At 35.5% G+C, this 25,268-nt stretch overlaps 1 protein-coding gene across 3 annotated transcripts in view; it reads right to left on the bottom strand.

Moving 5' to 3' along the window:
- Nucleotides 1–1,104: 1,104 nt before the first annotated feature.
- Nucleotides 1,105–25,268, bottom strand: part of USP47 (ubiquitin specific peptidase 47) — a 124,496-nt gene continuing 100,332 nt past the window's right edge. For all 3 annotated transcript variants that reach the window (XM_036862651.1, XM_036862650.1, XM_036862652.1), the window contains 13 exons: nt 24,345–24,449; nt 21,702–21,909; nt 19,370–19,485; nt 17,246–17,365; nt 14,791–15,568; nt 9,979–10,154; nt 9,534–9,614; nt 8,083–8,198; nt 7,602–7,720; nt 5,215–5,345; nt 3,649–3,696; nt 3,427–3,557; nt 1,105–2,602 (listed from right to left, as the gene is read on the bottom strand). In XM_036862651.1, the coding sequence (XP_036718546.1) occupies nt 2,428–2,602; nt 3,427–3,557; nt 3,649–3,696; nt 5,215–5,345; nt 7,602–7,720; nt 8,083–8,198; nt 9,534–9,614; nt 9,979–10,154; nt 14,791–15,568; nt 17,246–17,365; nt 19,370–19,485; nt 21,702–21,909; nt 24,345–24,449 (2,304 nt within the window). In that variant the 3' untranslated portion in view covers nt 1,105–2,427. The remainder of the gene's footprint in view (nt 2,603–3,426; nt 3,558–3,648; nt 3,697–5,214; nt 5,346–7,601; nt 7,721–8,082; nt 8,199–9,533; nt 9,615–9,978; nt 10,155–14,790; nt 15,569–17,245; nt 17,366–19,369; nt 19,486–21,701; nt 21,910–24,344; nt 24,450–25,268) is intronic.

Below are 25,268 nucleotides of genomic sequence, written 5' to 3'. Positions count from 1 at the left end.
TGGGGAGCAGGGTCACCCTTTATTGCATGTGGCCTGCCTCAGCCTCAGAAGATTCAGCAGATGAGTAATCACCAGGTTCCACTGCCCCAGGCCTGGGAACACACAGTTAATGTGCCCCTTGGCTTACAGGTGCTCACTTGATTCTCTGAGTCTGGGGGAGGTTGACACATTAATCTCTTTCCCGCAAATTACTGTTCCCACTGTCACAAATCCACTTTGAAATCACCACCCCCTTTACTGAAATTATTCAAGTACAACATTGTGTTTTCTCTCTATCAGGCACTGAAGAGCAAGAAGCTTTAACTTTTTCTTTTCTATAATGAAATACATATTTTCTTTACCCTTGGTATTTGTAATACGCCTGCAATTAGAAACAGCAAACACGAAACAAACAGTAAAAAGGGCAGAAGGCACAGAATGAGGAGCAGGTATGAAGATTCCACCATTTCCTCTTATAGGGACACTAAACCGAAGCAAACAAGGCCCCAAACCCATTCTACTTACAAATCGGCCGCCTCTGCTCCACAGAGTCAGTCCTTGAAAGCAGAAAGCACATTTACTGACCCCTGTATCCCAAGGAAGCTGGCCTGCATCAGAACCAAATAGCTGTCATGTTACATCAGAAAATCAAATGGTCTGAAAAGACAAATCTTCATCACAAATGCTTCAAGTTTTCCTCTGAGAACACCACCAATTCCACTAATGCAAACCCAGAACAGTACCGCCATCAAATTTAGCAGAATGCTACAGAGTTTATATGGAATAAAAATTAGATTTTTTTCCCCCTTGTGGGGACTTTTAAGATATTATGGAATTCTCAATCATTATATTCAAACTGCAACCAACATTTGCTAACACTATTTTCTAATTCTTTCTTAAAAGGAAAAAAAGGGTAAAATTTTGATTTTGAAATATTGACAGGATCCTCCAAAGTTAAATATTAACATCTTTCCATCTCTCTTATGAGAACTTTACTGTAAACATACGTTACCACAGAAATAATTATTCAATATACGTTACAAAATGTGGTATTTAAAGAAAACAAATCTCTTCTGAACCCGGATTCTTCATCCACAAAAGTTTAATGACCAAAATAACACAACAGAATGAACAAATGTTTTATTGGCATGTTCATTGTTGTAAACAGCATCTGGCATGAAAAAGTTTTACCAAAACCTTTTTATTGATTTTTTTATAAATTAGATGGCATTTTCAAAATTTACGTAGAATTGTGTTCATTGAATAGTTGTATTTAGCATAGCAAACACTTGCCGATTCTAATAGACTTTGCAATGAAATCATGTTGACTGCATTAGCCTGTGTCATGACCTGACTTACTAGCAAGTTTATTCAACACGATGTTAAGATGTTTCCCCAAAGTTAAACTACATGTAACTATGTATCAACTCCAAAAATTAAAGTGGAACTTAAAAGGGTTTTAGAAGATTCAAACTTGAAGTAAATCTTCAAAAATAAATGTAAAAAAGGAAAAAATTGAAGCCGCTGAACAGAAAAACCTCATTAACAAGGGAAAATACAATCGTATGGGACCCAGCACTGAGGAACCCCACTGAGGGTTACATTTACATAAACTGCTATACTTCTCAATGTACACAAATGTACACCATGAATGATATGTGAAAGGAATAACCATGGGAAATAGCTGAACTGCAATTATGATAACTCAATAGGATCAATTTTATTTACATGCTGAATGAACGAGTGAAATGAATTCTCTACATCCATAACTTACGTACAGTTATAATTACAGTATTGCAGCAATTTTGAGCTGCCACCTGCTGGGAGTGGTCTAAGGGAAACGTTTTGATGATCTAGGATAATGTTCTTAATACTTTGAAAAAAAGGAAACGAAAACACAACTTCACGATTCTTTCTTTACTGGGTTATGGCTGGTTCTAAGAATTTCTTTCTTCTGCTATTTTTGCTGCTTTCCAAGAGTCAACACACGTTGCATTTACTTCCGAATTGTCAATGAGGTAATGTGTGTATCAGTGAAATAAACAGAAAATTCATTCATTCATGGCCTTTGCACAGCTTTTATTATTAAGCTATGAGCATCCTGTTTGAGGCTGGTTTGACTAGCGGCTATGTGCACATCTGTCCGCAAGAAAAGAAGTTTACTCATTCCCCTTTCCCCTTTTCTAGTAGGTTTTGCTTTTTGTTTTTATTGTTTTGCACATCCCTTTTCACTTTACAGTACATTTGACTATAGTGCACAACATGATTCCAAGTCAAAACAGTGGCCCATTGGGCACTGAGCTTCTGATTGGTGAAGGGCAGTCCAATCAGTGCTGGTATCACTGGGTTACCCCTAACCACGTCCGGCTATAATGGCACACTACACAGTAGCAGTGAACCGTCTAATTAAAACCAAAATCCCCCAGGGAAAATGCTACACTAGCAGAGTCAGTCTTGAGTCAGATCTTTATTTGGTGCTCCATCCAGATATATTTTTAGTGCTTTTTCTTTCCGAGGTGAGTACGTTACACGATGTCCCGTCTTCTGGAGTCGACTGCTTTCTTTTTTCATCAGTTCATTTCTTTGCTCATCTGTCAACTCCATTAATTCTTCTGTTTTATCCCTACGTTTAAAATATTAATGACATATTAGACCAGTAGAGCCATCTGTCTCTTTTAATTTATGCTTAAATGCTCTAATGCTCCTCAGTGAGAAAATGAAATCTGATTATCACCACTGAAGTTAAATACCTCATATATTACGATATCCTAGATTTCTAATGTGTTTACTATATTAACATGGCACTCACTTTGAAAAATGGCATAGAATAATTTCCATGTTACTATTAGTATAATAATGGCTATCATTTATTGAACATTTATTTATAACAGGCACTAGGCCAGTTTTTTAAAATGCAATAGTTCCTAATTCTCATAAAACCCTGCAAGGTTGACATCACTGTTGCCATTTTACAGATGAGGACCTAGGTAAATAACAACGCTAAATCTGAACACATATCTGCCAGCCTCCAATGACTATTCTTTTCCTTCTATATCTGTTATGTCTGATCCGGTAGCCACTAGCCATGTGTGCCTATTGAGATATGTCCGCTCCAAATTGACATGGGCGGCAAGTGTAATAAATACACAGTATTTCCACGACTTACTCTATGAAAAATAATGTAAAGTATCTTGTAAATGATCTTTATATTGTTTACATGTTGTAATGATAATATTTTGGATGTACTGGGTTAGAAATACTTTATTAAAATAGTCTCACCGTTCTACTTTTTAAAACGTGGCTACTAGGAATTTCAGAATGTAATATATGGCTTGCACTGGTCAGGGCTGCTCTATATCATAACAATTGTAAAGCTATTTATGAAAAACAAGATGCACAACAAAAATGTGGCATCACTAGAAATAACCAAAACATTGTGAATGTTACCTATAAAATATGACTGCACCATCATCACAGATATAAAGAGGCCAGACATTCAGGGTAGAAACTTTAGGATTCCAGTCCAAATCCTGATGAATATCAAGGACAGAAATATCACAGGGAAAAGTTCCTCTACCCTAAGGAGAAAAGAATGAATGAATAAATGATGCCATTAGCCATGTTTACTGAGCCCCTAGTACCCAGATTTAAACATTCTCAGGGTCTTACCTTGGCAAATTCAATATCTTCTAAAGGAATTCCACTGATTTCACAAAGCTGTAAAAGGAAACATTTTACATGAGTTCATCTAAAAAGTAAATTTGCTGAGAAGTTATTTTCCTTTAACCTCATAAACACAGACGTAGCTTGACTTTTTGTTCAAAGAAGTAACATGTTTGGTATAAAAATTTTTTAAAAAGCAGGAAGTGGAATTCTCTCCTCTGTCCACCTGCAAACACCATGTCTCAGAAATATCAATTTAGTATACTCCTTCCAGACCTTTCCTACGCATATATAAACTACATACACACATTTATAAATATATTTCATAAATACAGTTTTATATATCTATATAATAACTTTATATAGTCTATATATAAGAATAGGATACCGAGTAATCTCATTCTCTTCAATAGTTGAAAAATATACCATTTTATTTCCTACTGAGGGACACTGAGCATGTTTTTAGGTTTTCCCAGTTACAGTGCTATAATATGCATCTCCATAAATATCTCTTTGCATATTTCTGCAAATATTTCTTAGATGTAGAATTGCACATCTGAAATGTTGATAAACAATGCCAAGCTGAACCCTGAAAAAAATGTAACAATTTAACCACTTATCAAAGGTGTACGATATTGCATTTTCCCCAAACCACGATGACTCTAGGTATTTTTTTATATTCTAAATCTTTACCAATTTAAGAGGTAAAAAGTGCTGTTATTATTTTAACTTGTATTTCTTCTTCTATGAATTGCCTATTCATGTTCTTTGCTTATTTTAAAATTAGATTGTCCATATTATTAATTTGTAGCTCCTTTTAAATTTGGACATCATGTTTCACATATGTTTCGAATATTTTTCCCTTGTTTTTTAGTTTTGTTTATGGGTTGCTTTAAAAAAATTTTTTTGGCAGTGGCGGGGGGGGGGTACTGTGCAGAAGATTTAAACTTTTATGTTGTCTATCTTTTCTTTTTTGGCTTTTGGTATTATACTTACAAATATTTTTCCCTCTCTGGGATTATAAAAATATTCTCAATATTTTCACCTAGAACATTTATCATTTTATTATATTTTAAAATATAAATTTAACTTATTTAGAATTTATTTTTGTGTTTGGTGTGAAATATGGAAATAAATTTTTCCCCAAACTGCCAACTGTCCTAGTACCACTTATGAATAATTCACCCTTTCTCCAGGGATCCTTAGAATTCCCACCTTTAAAATGCAAAATGCAGAAGAGATCTTCATCTGGGTTCTCTATTCGATTCTACCTCATTTGGGTTTTAAGCATATACAGCAATTTACTCTAGTGCCTCTAACTAATCCTAACTACTTAAGGCAAAGTTGGTCCAAGTAACAGAAGGTGGCGGTTCACTTCTGGATGGCCAGAAGCCAAGGTAATTTTTCAAAGCATCAGCAGCCCTAAGAAACAAGAATAGTGTGGCACAAGGTGTGACAGGGACAAAGAAAGAGAGGTTGCTGCGTCAGTGTCTGGCACTCACTTCCTAGGGTGTCTCTTATGCACCACAAAGAAAAATGTATGTTAGTTCATTTTCTTTAAAGTGAACTTACCTTCTCTCGCAACTCATCAACACTACTGCTTTCCAACACAACCTCCTGGAAGGGATCCAACTTCATCTCTGAAGGCCTCCACCGTCTTGACAAAACTGCAAGTTGTGACATGGATTTCATCTTCTCTGCCCCTAATATGCAAGATTAGGCCGTCATTCTATTTACTCTAATGATTCATAATTTGCCTTTTCTTGTACTGCCTGACTAAACAAAAAGATTTACTTCAAGTGTTATTCTTAAAAAGTGGGCATGGGGACCTCCCTGGTGGTCCAGCGGTTGAGACTCTGTGCTCCCAAAGAAGGGGACCCGGGTTCAATCCCTGGTCAGGGAACTAGATCCCACATGCCACAACTAAAGATCCCGCACGCTGCAACTAAGACCCGGCGGAGCCAAATAAATAAATAAATATAAAAAAGAAAGAGTGGGCATAAAAGAAACCAGTTATCCCAAGTAGTTTTTGAGAATAAAATATTTATCCTCTTCCCCCAAGTCTCAGAAGATAATCGCTAACCCCTGCCAGCTCTCCTTCCACCAGTACTCCTAATTCCACTCCCTTGCGGCTCCTGCTGGACACTGCTCTACCAATTACTCTCTGCTTTGGATCTATGATCTTTGCTCCTCTGTTGGCTTCTACCCCACAATCTAAAATCATAATCAAATAGCTTTCAGTTTATCTTCGTTTTTCACTCAAGCTATCATTAATCCTTCTCTTTTCATTTACTCCCAAACTTACTGATTCTTCAAAGCCCAGCTCAACTGCCACCTTTCTCTTTGATGTACACAAGAGCCAACTGTACTGATTTGGTCCTTAACACCTATCATTTTGGAATTACAGGTTTGTAATTCTGGCTCTCCCATACACTGTGCATCTGGGGGGCAATCACTCGTCTTTATTCATTTTTGTAGCACCAAGGATCAGCAATGTCTGGCAAATTACAGGTCAATAAATGTTTCTTAGATTTAATCACATGACATATCTTAATCAAGTATTTCGATGCTAAAATATATACTGAAATGATACTGATGCAAGGACCTACTATCCAGAGACATGTTCTGGCTAATCCATCTCTGCTAATATATACACCGTCCTAACAAGGGTGACGTCTATGTCCTTCATCTCTTCTTGGCCTACCCAGACACAGTGATTACTCTCTCAGGCCCCAGATACTCAGAGAAGGAATTACAATCTGGAGCACTTGCCTACAAATCATGGTAGATGGCGTCCTGGTTATTCCTTGTCTCCCCAGTTAACTTGTCAATTAATCAGAATTCAAACATTGAAATTTAAACCAAATTAGACCTGAAATAGCCTGAAATAGGTGAGGTGTTAGTATTATTGAACACTCTGAAAGCTATCATAATCTTACATAAAAATATCCAGAACTTATGATATATTAATTTCTATGGAAAAAGAAAAGGAAAATCAAAAACTTTCTAAGCAACAGCAAAGTCACAAAAGAATATAGAACTAGTTGTTTCCCTTGATATCTCCCAAAAGCCAACTTTTCCCCCACTAACTCTTCCAAAAAACATTAGATTAAAACGTACCAATGTTGATAATTAAAACTAGGAGGTGTGACAAACAGAACTGCTCTTCTAGGTCACTGTTACACTGTTATGGGTTGAATTATGTCCCCCACCAAAAGACATGTTGCAGTCCTGAACTTCAGTACCTCAGAATGTGACCTTATTTGGAAATAGGGTCGTTACAATGGTAATCAAGTTAAAATGAGGTCATTAAAGTGGGTACTAATCCAATATGACTAGGGTCCTTATAATATGGGAAATCAGGACACAGATAGGAAAGCCCACACGGAGAACATGATGTGAAGACGAAGGCAGAGATCAGGAGGATGCATCTATAAGCCAAGGAACACCAAAGACTGCCAACAAACCACCAGAAGCTAGGAGAGAGGCATGGAGCAAATTCTCCCTCACAGCCCACAGAAGGAACCAACCCTGACAACACCTTGATCTCAGACTTCTAGCCTCCGAAACTGTGAGGAAATAAATTTCTGTTGTTTGAGCCACCCAGTTTGTAGTACTTTGTACCAGCCTAGAAAACTAATATTGTCACTGTTCTCAAAATCTCTGAAAAATTATTAATACCACAGCCTCAAAACAAGCTTTAATGAAAAAAGAGACTAAATAACAAACATGGCTAAGAAACTTTTACTTTCTGTAAAAAGTACTAAAAATACAACTTTGAAATTGCAACTTCCCTGAAAGGAGGAATTCATATTCTTAAAATTGGAGAAAAGAAGAAATATTTAAAAGGCAAATGGTGCCCAGAGAAGAGACAGAAGAAACTCATTATTTGAAAAAATGATAACTTCTATTATTTCTAGAGAATTCCTGGTATTTCTCCACAAAAATATTGATAATACCATCAAGAACTTCAAGGAAAACCTCCCAGTTGCTGGAAATATTAATATCTTCTTCATAAATATGATAATCCAAAAAGACAGTGCCAGGATTCTTCCATGTTTTTTTCCTTAGACGAAACCTACAAATGTGATAAGACATTTTAAACTACTATACTTCGAAATTCTTAACTTGAAAAAAATGACATGAATCTGACACATCAAAGAAAAATGAACTATGTTCAAACACAAAAGTCAAATGGTTATTCATTAAAATTTTGGGAAAATATAATGAAAAGCTCTCAAGACATCAAATTTAGTATCCTACAGAGGAAGTTCAAACAAATGCTAATACTTTTGCTTAGTTCTATTAATCTGCAGTACTAAAATTCTGAATGGTACAGGAATTTAAAATTCTTCTAGTTTTAGAAAATTATACCAATCCATATCAATTGATCACACTGTCCTTCTTCAAATTGCTGATGACACTGTAATTTTACTTTACCTGTCAATACTGAGCTCTAAACCACATTGCTCCCTGAGCTGAGGAATTAACTCCTCTTTTGATTGCCGTACAGTCATTCCTTTAGCAAACACAGCATCTAGCAGAAACTTGCACGGCTAGGAATATAAACATAAACAATTAGACCCTTAATTACACATTAAAATAAGGATCAACAAGACGTTTTATTTGCACTTTATAGTGTGACAATTACTGGACTGGGTTTAGGAGTCTATCTTCCTAGGTTTAAATCTTGGCTCCACTACTTACTAAATAACTCTGCTATCTTGAGCAAGCTTACTTAACATTTCTGTGCCTCAGTTTTCTCATCTGTAAACTGGAGCCAATGTCTTGCTCACAGAGTCATTGTGGAGATTAAATATGATAATACATTCATATTTCTCTTTTTGTAATACAATGACCATAATTTTGAAAGTAAAAAGAATCACCTTTATAGAGTAAAATGAGAGAAATGAATACTAATTCTCCAAATACATTCACTGACTGTCTCAAAAGAGATACAGTATTCACAAACCCCAAATTCAGAAGATGTAAGTCAAAATGAGTGTAATGGATCACATATAAGAGATATGACTGATGCCTAATAAAATATTTGTTGAACAAATGAAGGCATTTTATGAAAACACTATCCCCTTATTTGCTGTTTTTCACATTTGTCTAGGTCTTCACTGAGATGTTATAAATGTCTTAAAAATAGTGTCTTTGCCTTATTCTTCTGGGTATTCACCACAATCTTATATATCACAGGAACTAAGATATTTTATTACTCTCTGAAAAACATAGCTGGTTTAGATCCTTAATCCACCATTTACAAGTTGTATGACCTTGGGCAAGTTACTTCTCTGTGCCTCGGTTTCTTAATCTATAAAATGGGAATAATAGTACTTTTATAATAGTTAATTGATGAGGATTAAAAGGGTTAATATTTGTAAGCACTTAGAGCACAAAGAGACACTATATATAATGCTAGTTAAATACTAAAAATGATTCTCTGAACACAAAAAGTAGTCAACTGCCATCCTTCTGTAGCATTATACGATCATTCCCAGAAGCACAAACAAACCCCCTTTTAAAAGCAGAAAATGTTTGCCCCTCCAGCATTTGTAGCAATACTTTAGACCAGGGGGATGACAAAAACGGCCTGAGGGCCACATTCATCTGGTGCCTGTTTTTGTAAGTGAAATTTTACTGGAACACAGCCACCCCCACTGGCTTATGTATTGTCTGTGTCTGCTTCTGTACTACATTGGCAGAACTGAGAAGTTGCAACAGAGGCAGTATGGCCTGCACAACTGAAATATTTCCTAAAAAAAAGTTTGCCATCCCCTTCTTTAGAGAGATAAAAAGAAATGTCTAGTAATCAAATCTGTGCACTGTATGTTTTTAATAACTATCAAAAGTTACCTTACATTGCTTGTAAGTATATTACTTACCTCTTGTTCATTGACTAGAAGCTGGTACACTTTAACTCTGTATTCTCCTTTTTTAAGTGCTCTCCCCAGTCTAATTGTAATCTACAAATTAAAAACAGTTTTCTTTTAAGATGTATGGTCTCATTAAAATAAACTACCCATTTTCATCCCAACTGTTTAGTATTTTTCTCCCAATTCTCTAGATTCTGGGCTGTTTGAAAACAGGTATATCTTTTACCTCCGATTCCCCAGTGCCTAGAATACTAACTGGCACACAGTTAACATTTAACAAATGTTTGTTAGATGAATGGAGAAAACAACAACAAAAAAGCCAAATAATCACTAAGCCTCAGGGACAAATTATCCTTTTAGGGTATCCATTTCACCTTACTTGGAAGTAGTGCAAGATGTTCTCAAATCTATCATTTAAAACAGACTCTAATTATTCAGAATTATTTTGATCAACCTTATTGTCATCTGAAAATGATGAAAGTGTCTCATTCAGCCGGACGCTCTCAAACTCTTGATTGCTGGCATACACACGAAAGACCTTGAAGTGAGAGGACAAAACTCCAACAAAGGGCTCTAAATGTTGTTTGAAAGCAGCCAGAGTAATTCTTTTATCAACATGCACCATCAACCCTAAGCACACACACACAAAAAAAAAACAGAAAAAAAATGTAAAAGAAACCTCTTAGAGTATAAATAAAGCAGATCATATACTTTTTATTATACAGTAAGCAGGAAAAAGTACCCCTTTTCAGTTATTTGACTTTTAGCTAATATACTACATTGAATGGACAAAAACGTGGACACTGAGCAAATGCTAGGGATAATCTGACAGCTTTAAATGTTCTGAGATATTTAAGTGTTTATTTGCTTATTTATTTTGGCTGCTGAATTAAAAACCAAACTTATAGGAATTCTCTTCAAACACATACATTTCTAGATCTACACAGCAGTAGTGGGGGCTCTGGCTGGGTCCCACCCCTACCTCTTCTGCTTCCTTACTAGCTGTGAGACACAGAGCAAGCCACCAGCCTCCCTACCTGCATTTTGTCATTTGAAAAATGGAGCTAATAACAGTACCTACCTCATAGTATCTCACTGTAAATTCAAAGGTAATATGTTTATAGAATAGTTTTATATACATATATATATATATATATATCGCCTCAAAAATTGTTAGTAAATCTAGTTCTGGGATTTCTACTAGAGAAAAATGTCAAGACTAGCAGATGAAGATGTCTGTTTTATCATGTGGTTGGTTGGACTGCAACAGGAATAATATCTAAATGGATCAGAAACTCCCACCTCCTCCAAGCTTCAGTTTAAGCTCTGTTGGCATTATAATAGTATTATCTTTGATGGGCTTTATTTTTTTCTAATGCTTATTATTTTAATCTTTTGTCCTTTATTTTATAAGCCACTCATGAGGATACTTCTGGAATATATTTCTATTTACTCTGGTCTTCATATTCTAGTAAAGAGCAAAAACTTCACTCATTTATCTTTCTCTTGTAATAAAGCAGTACAGAATGCAAGAGCTGCCATGCAGCCTCAGGCCCATGGTCTCTTTGCAGCCCTAAGGCTCCCTCTAGGGCAGACCTCAGTTTTCTGTGAAATCCATATGAAAGGTTAAGGATAAAACCCTAAAACACTCCTGATTTCCATTCTCAGGTCATCCCAACTCAGGTTGATGAATTTTTCTAAATGGATTTTTCAAATAATGTCTATTTACTATTTTCCTGGTTATAAAATACTGGTTCACTAGAGAAAATGTGACAAGTATGAATTAGCAGAAAACATAGACAGGGTGAGGAACTATATTTACTGTATATACCTTTTGAGGCAGCATTTCTTTTAATTTGTTTAAAATGTCTGTTTCTAAGCTTTAAGGAATGCCCCTAAATGTTAAAATCTAGCTTTTGGCAAACAAGACTCTATTATCCAGAGAGGGACTAAATTTCTTGAGAGAAGGATGTAATGAAAAAATTTCTTGATTAGAAATGAGAAGCCTATGGCTGGATTTCAGTTTTGCCACTTCAGTCTGATAAATGGCTGTAGGTAGGTCATCCAATCTTTCTGAGCCTCCGTTTTCTCATGGGATTATTATGCCAGTCTCATTGATTGTTGTTCGACAAATATAGTAAATTCTAAGGCATTACTCAAATAAAAGCTATCACTGCCATTTTGGTTTCTCTCATAACTCCTAGTAATGTTGTATCATAGGAAGACATGAATGTTTGTTGGTTATTGATATAGTCCTACATGGTGATCAGGACCAAGTGTTCTGGAGTTACATGGCCTGGCTGGAATGAAGTCTTGGTTCCTCCTCACATATTAGATTTGTGACTTTGACCTAAGTTCTCTGTACTTCAATTACCTCTATTACAAAATGAAGGTAACAGTATTTATATCTCATAATGTGTTTTTGGGTCAATACATGTAAAATGCTTAACATAGCACTGACAAAGTGTTAGCTTAATTGATGAGCTATAATTATTTTGTAGTTTTACAGAATACCATCATATCATTTTTCCTATCTACCCCTTCATACAGAAAAGTTCAGTCTCTTCACAGTGCAACCTCAAAATAGCCTCAAAGGCTTTCCTTGTTTCTTTCCTGTCTTTTATGTATTTCTTGAAAGAGGTGGTAGCCAAAACTGTACAAAGAAATTTCAGTGCAAATACACTACCATTTTTATTACTTTGGCCTTCCTGTTTATACCCCAGTGCTTGAAGACTACAACTAGGTCACACTGGGACAGTATTTTCAAAGACAGGTTCTATACTCCCTGAAACAATTTCTGGATTATAATGAATCGCTTAAAGACCATCACGTTAAGTGCTGTTTGGTAATTATCTAAATGAGTTGTCTATACGGTGCATGGTATACCACTCTTCAGATATCAAATTCTTTGTTTACCTATTCTACCTTGCCCTTTCATCACTCTGAAGAACTTGCATTATTACGTATCGTCCATGTTTCCCAGGCACCTACTTTCAGATCCCTGCAGAACTGTGACGAAGCCGTCTTACTAGAGACTCCTGACACACCTGGCTGCTGGCTATCATCCCCACTCCCTTTTCCCTAGGCCAGTTCTTTAAACATGAAAAGGCATTTTCCAGGGTTTTCACTTTTTCTTTTCAAACAAACCTTCTGTATGGCTTCTGAAAGCCTAAATAATTTGTAGAAAATGGTTTCTCTTCATCATGTTTACTATTTCAATGAATGCTAGTAAATTAGCCCACAATGGATTTCTAAAAAGGTTAAAATGGCCAGCAATCTCCTTTGTAAAGACTTCATTAAGCATTCTAAGATGGAAATGGGACCCTTTAGACTATGATTCTAAATATTCCCACTGAATCCTTCCTACCGTTGAAACTTTCATGCAGTCTAATTTTCAGCACATCTTTCAAAAACAAACTCCTTGAAAGAAATTTCTAACCTTTTTCCAAAGAGAAGCTACTTTTAATTTCTGCAGTGCCCTTGAAGGGTTGAGGATGGTCAGAAAGCAGAGTAGGTACTAGCTATTTCTCCTGTACTATGTTGTGAGGTAAGTAAGTAACAGTGGTAGCAGTGAGGAGGTGGAGGAATGAGTACTAGGCTTACAATCAGAATACCTGAATCTAATCCCAGCAGTGTGACCAACTAACTGTGTGACCTCAGGCAAATTATTTAACTTGTTTGAGCCAGTTTCTTCATCAGTGAAAAGTGTCTAACAATATCAATTTCACACAGCTGTTGAGAACTAAATGCGATAACATGTTCATAAGAGTTATAAGAAAAAAACTCCATAGAAATTTAAATAAAGCATTACTATAATAGAGCTTCTCTATCTCCATTTTAACTCACTAATCCACATTTTCCCACTTGAGTTTCTGCAAGATATAGGTATGGATGTCAAATAATTACATTGTTATTTGGACCTAATTAATTAAAAACACAAATTTATGTATTTTTACTACTGATTTCATGATTTCTACCACTTTCTTTTAAAAGATCTAATTTTGAGACTACAAGTATCATAGCATTTAACTAATACAGTGGTTGTTTGTGCACCTTCTCTCCACAAGATGAAGCATAAGGCTGCATCTTAGTCATCCTCACTTCTAACAAATACATACGGCCCACCACCTAGCATGTATTCAGGAAATAATAACTGTGTGGGTGTATAAATGGATTGATGAATGGGACTCTCTTCCAAAAGTAATACGAGCAAATGCATTCAATTAGAAGCCTTAACCTCTAGTAATGGTTCCACTACTTACTAGATATGTATGTATTTTTGGGAAAGTCATTCACCCTCTACCAGTTTGTTTTTTTATCAGTCAAATGAGGATATCATTGTTTGCTTTATTAATTTCAGAAAAGCTTCAAGTGAGAAAAAGTGTTTTGAAAACTAAAATATAAAAATATAAGGGGTAATATTAATATTTGCCTTTCAGACTAATGCAAAGTATTTAGGTTTTCAGCTATTTCCCTTTTATACTTGAAGAAAGATTTTGTATCTTGAACCTGCTTGTCCTGCTAATTCTCTGGCTGGTTTTAGTCTGATATTTTATGAATTCTTTTATTATTTTAAATCTCACCAATGTTGATATGTTTTTGTTGTTGCTGTTTGTCTAAATGCCCAAACTGACAGATCTCTTCCATCCTTCTGAGATTATATAATTCAGAATTTCTAGTTTATATCTTGCCTGAAGCTTCCTTCAAAGAAACTTAAAAAAAAAAACCAAAAGAAGGCCCTTTTCTTTCTCTGACTTTTCCGGTTAGTTATGTACTTTTTAGGGGGTGTGGGAAGGGTGCAGTTTGGATTAGGTGATGGAGGAAAGGGAAGGAATGCACAAATTAAAAATTTTTCTAGGTACTGACTATAAAATTTTCTAAAGTGTCTGGCCTTTTTTTGGTATATTATTTACTATTTAAACTAATTCTTTTTTTTTTTTTTTTTTTACTTAGTACTGTTATCATACTTCTTTCCTTTAAAAAAAACTTAATTCTTTTCCTTCTTTCCTTTTTTTTAAAATCATCTCAACAAAAGTTCTGACATCATTACCATCACAGGCCTAATGCACAGGTCTAAGGACACCATTTACTATAACTGCATCAAAACTGAAAGCAAAGGAGAGAGAGGATAATCTTATAACCCAGGAAGCTACAGGTAATCTTAGGACAAATCATCTCTTAGCTGATTCTTAACTAAAAATTTAAATAAACTGATAAAAAAAATTGAGGAGTGTTTCAAGGAGCCTTTTTCTTTTTAAGTACATACATTTATGTCCTTCCCCAGAACTTTCATCTGCAGCATAGGGTTCTGCTTTGAAATACATGTACTGTATTTCTCCCCTACTCTTGCCACTCTCATCATATTCACTGTCCGTTCCGGAGTCTTCTTCTGCTGTATCCCATGTCTCCTTTTTCCCTTCATTCGCTTTAGTTCTTCTACTACTCGTGATGCTATGAGAGTCAAGTCCATTAGCCAAAGGGATTTGAGCATTATCTGCATTGCACAAAGTATCACTGCTATGACTTGAGCTAAGGATATCACTGTCCACTGAACTTGTACTCCTGTCATTATTCACATCTGAATCTGATCGTTCTTCAGACTGAAAATTTTCAGGATCGGAAGTCTGAATATGCTGTTCAAGTTCTCTATTATCCACTGAGGCTGAAGAGTCCCTCTCATTGAGAGGTGATTCAATGTTTTCAAAGTCACTTGTCTCAGTACTTTTGCTGCTGTCCCCATTATCTCCCTCCTGCTGCTGTTGCAGTGACAAGCTTTTGAGTTTTTCAGTGCTTTCTTCTAGAATAGCTTCCACAGACTTTAGACCCCCTGCAGGTCCTTTGACTCTTTCACAGTCATCATCCACATTACCAGAGTCACCCCCAGCTTTCTGGTATGCTGTCCTTTTGGAATAAGATCCTGGAGATTGTTCAGGTAACAAAACAAATAATCTGATTGTATTTGCATGCCGATCCAGCAGTTTCCATAAATGAGAGTCTGTAAAGGCCATCTGGTAATCCAAAGTCTCAGAACTTTCAACGAACACCTGAACAGTAAGTCAAAGAGTTATATTACATCATTAATTTTGGTGACATTTATACGAATAATATCGCATCAATATAAGACAGTGCACAATAAATTATAAAATTTGAGATGATAATGTTTCTAAAGGACACGCCCATTGTTTTTGGAGACTAAATAAAATAAATATTATGTTCATATGTCTTTGTAATTAGCCATAAAACTGCTAAACAAATATCCTGTTTATTGGAAAATGTATGAAAACATCTTGGGAATGCAACACCAAAATCCAGGTTATATAAAAAATTTAATGGACAAATGACTTGACTCTACAGCAAATTAATTGCAAGGAAACAAACATTAAGGAAATCTTTAGATTAAAATAAACTTGAAAGATATTATGGACTTTATTTAGATCCTGATTTGAACAAACAAATCTTATTGAAAAAAAATTTTTTTAAGATAATCAGGGAAATTTGAATATTGACTAGGTATTGGTTGATATTAAGGCATTTCTATTAATTTTTTAGGTGTAATAATGTAATTGTGGTTATGTTTTTAAAAAGAGTTCTCATCTTTTAGAAATATAAAATCATATTGCTTATAGACGAAATGATATGCTGGGAATGTTTTTCAAATAATCTGGGGGAAGTAGTTAGTTAAATATACATGAACAAGACTTGATAATTATAGAAGCTGGGTGATAAGTACATAAGGGTTCATTACACTATCCATGCACTTCTGCATATGTTTGAAATTTTCCACAATAAACTTAAAAAATGAAATGCATATACATAATCAGGCAATTATTAGTATTTTGAATTTTGCATAAAAAGATTATTATTCAATAAATGTTATAAATCAGGACTATCAGCTAACCATTTAAAGAAAAAAATAAAGTTAGATCCCTCCCACTCCTTACCCTAAAACAGTATTAGGGTGGATTAGCGATTTTAATGTTACACACAAACACCACACAGAAGTACTGGAAGAAACTAGGGGTGAATAAAAATTACACATCAGAATTAATAAAACAATACTTAAAAAAAAAAAAAAAGGCTAAATATGATAGAAGACCAAACTGCCCTAAGATGAATGAGACTGGAAATGGTGATAAATAAAAAAGACAGCAAATGAGGAAAATTTGATACAATTTATCCAGAGTAAACCAATGGCATTAGGAATAAAAACATAGGAAAAATGATAAATGATGGAACACATAATGATATCAAGAGATAAAACAAAGAGATCAACATGAACTTTCTCTTTTCTTACAGAGATAAATGAGTAGGAAAAGGGAATAATGTGGGGTGAACCCAAGATAATAATTTTCTCCACACTAGGCATGCTTCAGACTTTCACCGTGAAGTACTGCTTTATGGGAGAAGCTCAAGAATGAACAAAATTCAGAGAACATAATCATTGTGACCAGAACTAGTCATGAAGGCTCCACCAAAGAAGCAGGACTAACCTGGGGCTTGAAACAAAATGTAGGAAGAGGGGGAAACACTCCAGGTGGGGCGGCGCATGAACAAGGCAAAGAGGAGACCCAGCAAGACTGACTGAGAAGACAAAGAAGCAAGATCTGACCTGACTATAAAGGAAGGTAATTATTGGGAGGATGTGAGAATTTAAAAAGTAAATTTCAGACAGATGCTGAATGGCAGCATAGAAAATAGTCATGAAAAAATAAAAGACATACCTTGTTACTTCTAAAAAACCCTTCAGCTTTCAGGGTTTTACTGGGCACAGTGAGAAGACGCAAATCATTGTAGCAGCGTTCCAGCACTATTCTCATTGTTTCAGCAGGTAAATAGATGGCCTATAATGAAAGTAATTTAATTAAAAAGTGCTCTTTCAAGAATAATTCTGCTTGATTTGGAAATATGGGAAAATGAGACACTGCTGAGTTCTTCTTAAAAATAGCAGAAAGAAAATTAAGAGAAAAATAATCTTAGTAGAGGTTTACAAATTTTTAAAGAATCTATGGGAAAAATTATTGGTCCCATCCATTAAACTATGATGTAAATTAGGAAAACAGAGTATCACTTATAAATGTATGCTCTGAAACTATTTTAAAAGTAACAATCTTTCACTAAAAGTTCTATTTCTCTCAAACTCATGAAGTAAATGAGGTGATTTGATTCCAAAGAAACTGAGTAACTGACTTTGAGAACTGATGTCAAACCAACACCTGTTTAACTTCTTGACTTTTGATGAGTTCTTCTGTATTCTGTGAATAGTTGTTAATACTTTTACTAAATCAATTTTCTTCTGTGTAAAATGAGATTAAATTAGTAGGTAAATTTTAAAGTTTTCTAAAATTCCATGTCCTTAATTTTTGGTGTTATTTTATAAATTTCTCATGAAATGAGCAGATAAAAATAATTTACATTTTATAAAACATGATTTGTTTTACAGCTAATGATAACTAATTCTTAGGCATCCTCGTTATACATTAAACACTATATTTCTTGGCATCCTGTTTTCTGACTGTCTTTATTCTTAGACATATTTTTCCCCAACAAAATTATCAGCTTCTTGAGGGAAGGAAATGCATGTGTTCCTTTTGTACTACCTCAGTGCTCATATTCTAGATTAAACTGTAATACAGAGCAGTTACACTAATGTTGTCTTTTTATGAGTAATTTAATCATAAACTATGACTTCACAGTATGATTTGTTTCCTCCAATTATTACTTTGGCAAATTGTTGGAAGTCATTTTTTTTAAACATAAAACTAATTAAAAACTAACTTCTATATAATACTTTACAATTTTTTTTCCCACAAAAAGAGCATTTATTTGTTTTGTTCATGTTCACAACAACCCTGTTAAAACAGGCATTAAAAAACCCCAGATGAGATAATGAATGGAAACTGGAAGTTCCTTGACTTGCGATTTCTGAACAATTTCCACCACACCAAGGGAATCTTAACCTGGGGTTAATTTTGCCTTTGTTTGTATGCTCAATGTTCTATAGCGTACAAGACCCCTGAAAGGATAATAACCATTTCTCTGGAGTGGAATCGTTTTTTTGTCCAAGGAAATCTGAATGTTTCATCATCATATTTTTCCAGTTCAAAAATTCTGAATGAGCCTCTGCTATTTACCACTAACTCACATAATGTGGCTAATATTTGATTCATCACCTTTCTCTTCTACTTCTATTCATCTATCACTGTCTTTCTGGTTACCCAAGTGTGAAACTCCTCAGGTCTTCTGTGCTCCTGCCTTGCTCCAATGTTTACCAATCACAAGTGCTGCCAATTCTATTTATACATTCATTCTTACAATCGCCACTTCTCTCATTTCTGGTCATAATGCCTTCACCTGAATAATTTCAACAACCTCCTCATCTATGTTCCTGAGTCCTCCCTCAGTCCACTGGGAACACCAGTCTAGTGTGCCAGAATTACCACGCTATAGCAGAGCTCTCATCATACCACTGCTGTACTTAGAAAAACAACCAACCAACCAACCTACTTCCTACTGTTTACGTTAAACAGGGCCCAAACTTTTGAGCTTACATTTAAAAACCCTCCATGAGATAAAGTGAACTTGTTTTCCAGGCACGTACTTTACAATGATCCAGCCAAGCACACGTATCATTGCTATGTGCACTTGCTTCACACTCCTTACCTCCACACTTGGGTCAATCTGTTTCTTCCATATGAAGCATCGTTCTCTCCTAACCACAGTTGTCTCCTAGCTATAAATATTGGCTCCTTGAGGTAAATATTGGTTCCTACATCTTGTAACTATCACATAGTGCTTTGTACACAGCAGGTACTTAAAAATATTCATTGACCAATTTTAAAACTTACCTTTGAAATAAGCTGTTTGAACTCTGTAACTGTTTGATTTAAGTAAGCTCGAACAGTGATAGGAGCAGCTACAGATTCTGCCTTTAGATCAACAACATGAACCTTCACCATCACTTCTGTCCCATTGGAAAAACATAAAAACCCAATTGGAGGTTATTTTTTAAAAGGTATTTCACATGAGCAATGCATTCTAAATGTGTTTCTAATAGATGGCAAAGAAAATATTTTTCTAATTATCAAGATGGTAGATGCATATGTTATACATGTTAAAACTTTCACAATTTATCACATTACAAACATATATAAAGAAATAAAAAATGAAGTTAATAAAAAAGTTCTTATAGATCTCTTTAAAAAATGACGAAAGTCAAAATGTGACTTTTAAAAATACATGCTTTGTTTCCTTATAAAACATTAACACCACTGTCAAATTTATCAAGCATATTAAAAATATGTACCCAAAGTTCCAAAATACAGACCAAAACCACAACACTAAATAAACGTAAATAACTAGAGAATGCACAACAAATACTAAAGGGGACATAGCAGCGCTACTTGCTTTTGACAACCTTCATTAAACAATTCAAGACCTTGTTCATAATCAAAGACTTCTTCTCCTCAAAATAATATTCTCTATATCCTATGGAAATTTCAACAGAAAACCTTTTGGATTACATGTTTGTTTTCTGACTTAAATTCTTCATGTTACAATTTATTTATTTATTATTTTATTTCATTTATTTTTTTTGGCTGCATTGGGTCTTCGCTGCTGCTCGCTGGCTTTTCTCTAGTTGTGGCGAGCAGGGGCTACTCTTTGTTGCTGTGCGTGGGCTTCTCATTGCAGTGGCTTCTCTTGTTGCGGAGTATGGGCTCTAGGCGTGCGGGCTTCAGCAGTTGCAGCATGCGGGCTCAGTAGTTGTGGCTTGCGGGCTCTAGAGCGCAGGCTCAGTAGTTATGGCACATGGGCTTAGTTGCTCCACGGCATGTGGGGTCTTCCTGCACCAGGGATCAAACCTGTGTCCCCTGCATTTGCAGGCAGATTCTTAACCACTGTGCCACCAGGGAAGTCCCCACGTTACAATTTAAAGCCACCTTCTCCTCTCCTATTTTCAGGAGATCATTATATAACTTAACTTTTAGTCACCAGAAAAATAAATGATCTTCAAACACCAGATTTAGTAGATAGTTATTCTCCAGCTTAACTGTTTTAATCTCTTATATGTAGTATATGTCAATACTCCATTTCCCCCAAATGTTGCTAATCTAAATCTGAATAAATATTCTGCTAAAGTCTTGATTATTAATGAATAAAGGAGATTACTTTATAAGGTTTACAATCCACAATGACGTTTAGAATTCTCTTTTTAAAAAGTGGATTTTTTGCTGACCCATGTTATATTTTTATCATAATTTTTACAGTCTAGTCCAAAAATAATCTGCAGGAACTTCCCTGGTGGCACAGAGGTTAAGAATACGCCTGCCATTGCAGGGGACATGGGTTCGATCCCTGGTCCAGGAAGATCCCACATGCCGCAAAGCAACTAAGCCTGTGCGCCACAACTGAGCCTGCGCTCTAGAGCCCACAAGCCACAACTACTGAGCCCGTGTGCCACAACTACTGAAGCTCGCGTGCCTAGAGCCTGTGCTCTGCAACAAGGGAAGCCACTGCAATAAGAAGCCCACGCACTGCAATGAAGAGTAGCCCCCACTTGCCGCAACTAGAGAGCCTGCGCGCGGCAACGAAGACCCAACGCAGGCAAAAAGCAAAAACAAAAAATCTGCAAGAAAATGCTCCAAAGGGACTCTTTACAGATAGAGCGGAGTCTGACTAAAGGAGCTCTTGAAAGAATACCACACTTAATCTACTTTGGAAAGAAGAGCCTTCATAAAAAGGAGGTGTATAAGATCCACAGAAGAACAGAATTTGAGTTATGAAACCATGTCTTCAAGGAGACCCTGAAAAAGAGACTCTACTTCTGAGACTTTATGGGAATATACCAGGGTCTTCTCTATAAAAAGAGAGAGGTAGAGGTAGAGGCTGGGGTAGGCGCAGAGGTAGGCAGGGAGGATGATTTAGTACTGGAGAAGAAAAATCCCACTGAAGATTATAAGCCAGAAGTTTTGTTGTTTGTTTCTTAAATTTTGTGTATAGCTTTTTGGAAAGTAATCTAGAACTTAATTCCAGGTTTGTTGCTGACTACTTCCCAACCTATCAGAATTATTCTACATTTTAAGAACATGTAAAAAATTTAAAAATAATTTCTACAAACAAAAAACTTTCTTAGGAAAATTTTAAGTCCTTTACAACTCAAAATACCATGAAATTCCTTACCTCCGGGTTTGTAAGACTGGAAAACCTGATCGGGTCTTCTTGTCTCCAACAGCAGATCAAACATGTATGTTGACTTGACTCCACCCAGTAAAAGTCCCATTGGCGTATCTTCTTCTCCTTCATATGATCGTTCAAGATAATCATGAAACTCATCATATTTAACAAGACGACAGCAATCCATAGGTATTACCTCTTCTAAATCCATCATCTAAAAGAATATAACACCCGAGGAAAAAGAAAAAAATATATATAGTATTGATATTTTAGTCTGATGTGTAACTGTACTAACAATAGGTCCTAACAAACAATAAAATCCATATATTTATGATCTGCATCAAAGCTCAAAGGCACGACTTAAAGGGTATTTTAAAATAACCATAGTTCATTATCCCTCAAATTATACGACCTATGCACTAACATATTTTAAAGACTTTTTTGTTTTTACAAAAGTTAACATTCTAAACTTTAGATGTACTCAAAATTAATGCACTGTAAGCTATTGCTTCATAACCACTAAGCTGGAAACATAAGGGGAAAACAACCAACCAGAACATGCATCTTTTGTTATCTTAATCCAATTTGGAGAAAAACTGGTAATTAATGCATGTAGTAACGATCTCCCTTAGCACAGGAGGACAGCATGCCTTGTAGAGCCACCACAAAGGCCATAGCTTCTATGCCTCCCAAGTGCTACCCGACTCCTCTCTGAACCATCCCCTTCAATCTTAGCCTCCGGAACACCAACAAATTGGGCACAGGAATTTCTATCAAAAATTTTCCCTCTAGTACAAGTCACTAGTAGATGGCATACCCTGGATGCAACATCACTTTAAGTGGGAGCTGAACCTCCTGGAGAAACATAGTAGGATTGCTTAGAAGTATTCAATACTCATCTGAGGTTTGTGATTACAACTTTAAAGAAAGCATTACTGTAAGCCTTGGTATGTCCGCATTGCCCTCTACTCCTCCATCCCTCACTTCCCACAAATCGAGCTTTATTTTTCTTACATAAGATCGATTTATTTCTCTTTTCTATTTCACTCTTTACATTTGTGAACTTAAACTTTCTATTTTTTAAGACAAGATTTTTTCTTCCTACATTAAAAACTGATGGAATATAAACTACCCTTAGTGCTATCACTGATTGACCTTACTGTGTAAAACGGTTAAGACATTTTCTCCATTTTAGTTTAATTTGGTTTCACTATTGTTTTGCTTGCAGTCCACCAATATGTTTAAAGGATTTTTACTTTCATCAGGTGAACCCAGAGCCATTCATCCATTTTATTATTTGTTCATTCATTTATTCATTCACGTACCCATCCAATTTTGACTCTCCTGTTTATCAGGCAAAAGTAGTGGAAATGCAACTGTGAACAAAACCAGAACACTCTTCACCCTTGTAAGTGCTTATGGTTTAGTGAGGGACATTAATTAATTAAAATAGTCACACAAATGTAAATTTTCAATACTGATAAAGTGCTATGAAAGACCAGGTACGCAATACAAGTTCTCAAACTGTGTGTGTCTAAAAACCACTTGAGGTACCTGTTTAAAATGCATAATCCCAGGTGCCAAAACATAAGTTCAGATTCATTTGCAGGAATTAGTTTTTTAATAGGAATGTGATTCTGGTGCAGGTTGTGCTGGATCACACTTTGAGAAACAATGCCGGCTATCTTGTGAGTTATTTTTACTTCTTTCATTGGTTCTACATATAATTATAAATGAAATGATGTAGTATGCAATTTTTTCTCTAGGTAATGATTGTTTAACTTTAGTCAAATGATGTTAATGTTTACATGGAAAGGGCAAAATATTTTGTCAAGTATAACAGATGACATTTAGAATAATCTGGTTAAAGAATGCTTCTTTTTCTATTTGCCTTTCAAAACCCACTTAGAAATTTGCATTATTCTTAGAATCAAATGCAAACTTCTATTCTTACACAGCCTTTAATTTCATTTTATGTGACTCTATTCTCATTCAAGATGATCTAAACACAATGCTCCTTTTTTCAGCTTCTTGATCATGTACTTCCTCACCTCAGTTTTTACACATGCTGTTACCTCTACTTAAAATACTCTTCCCCAACTTCTTGCACAGCTGTCTCCTCACGGTTTAAGTCTCAGATTAAATAACCTTAATATACTACTGAATTACTTTATAGCATCTAATAAGATATTTGCAAACTGTGGTGTTTAAATATTTTTTGTCTGTTTTTTTCCCCAGTGGGATTGTAAACTCCAAGAAGGCAGTGAGCCTGTTTTGCTCACTCTGGTACCTCTAACACCTCATGTGGTCTTGTTCACTCAAGTTCTCTAATGCATCATATAGTAGACACTCAATAAATATCTGCCAAATGAATATAAAGAATAAATAAATATTTTTGTTTCTAATTCTATTTCTGAGTTTTAGAAAGCTTTAACTGGCTTTCGGAGTGAGAAAGTTCTCAAAAGCAATGGACCACATTCCAGAGAAGAGGTGTAAACTATACTCTTTAAGAGACATAGGATTTAAGTGGGCTATCAAAGCTACTGCAAGTGCTTATATTACTACTGACTATAATAAAAACTTGGGAAAATGTTAATACTGTTACGTAAAATATCAATAATTAAATGCCAACAGTGCAATTAAACATACCTTATAAGCCATTTCTACTGCTTCCTTTAATGTCTTATCCTTATGAACCTCCAATTTATTTTCCATCATCACTTGTTTCACAGGATGTAAACAGAATAATTTTATCTAGAAAATGTAAATGTAAAATATCATCATTAACTCAACAGGTCATAAGTCAAACTTACTTCTTTTGTAGACAGTATTTTTTCCTAATAGTCAAAATATTATAATTAAAAAAAAACATATTGGGATCATTCTCCCTGTCTATTTATCTCACTTAATAATTGATACTGTCTCATGTTATAAAAAAATTCAAAATCATTAATTTTAACAACTGTATGTTTCTTTATAAGCATGTATCACAATTTACGTAATCACTCTCCTACTGATATATATTCAAGTTGTTTCCAATTTTTCCCTAATTTGGAAAATACTGTGGAGAATGTCTTTGTGGTCAAAATTTTTACTGCATCTGTCATTATCTCATTAGGTAATATTTTCTTGAGATAATTATATAAAAGAATATGAATTTGCTTAAGGCTCTTGATAAATCCTACTCAAATTCTAGGCAGAAAGGTTTTATCAGTTTATACTTGTAGCAGAATGTTACAATGTTCATCTCATTGTAACCTCACCAGCACTGAGCATTATCACTACGTTACTGGCTTTTGGTTTTTTAAAAATAAATTTATTCATTTATTTTTGGCTGCATTGGGTCTTCGCTGCTGAATGTGGGCTTCTCACTGCGGTGGTCTCTCCCGCTGCAGAGCACGGGCCCTAGGCACGCGGGCCCCAGCAGCTGTGGCACACGGGCTCAGCAGTTGTGGCTCACCGGCTCCAGAGCACAGGCCCAGCAGCCGTGGTGCACGGGCCCAGCTGCTCCGCAGCATGTGGGATCCCCCCGGACCAGGGATCAAACCCGCGTCCCCTGCATTGGCACGCAGA

This window comes from Balaenoptera musculus, chromosome 8, assembly GCF_009873245.2.
Source record: "Balaenoptera musculus isolate JJ_BM4_2016_0621 chromosome 8, mBalMus1.pri.v3, whole genome shotgun sequence".
In the NCBI taxonomy this organism is placed as follows: domain Eukaryota; kingdom Metazoa; phylum Chordata; class Mammalia; order Artiodactyla; family Balaenopteridae; genus Balaenoptera; species Balaenoptera musculus.
This window is presented reverse-complemented; position numbering and strand designations above follow the sequence as displayed.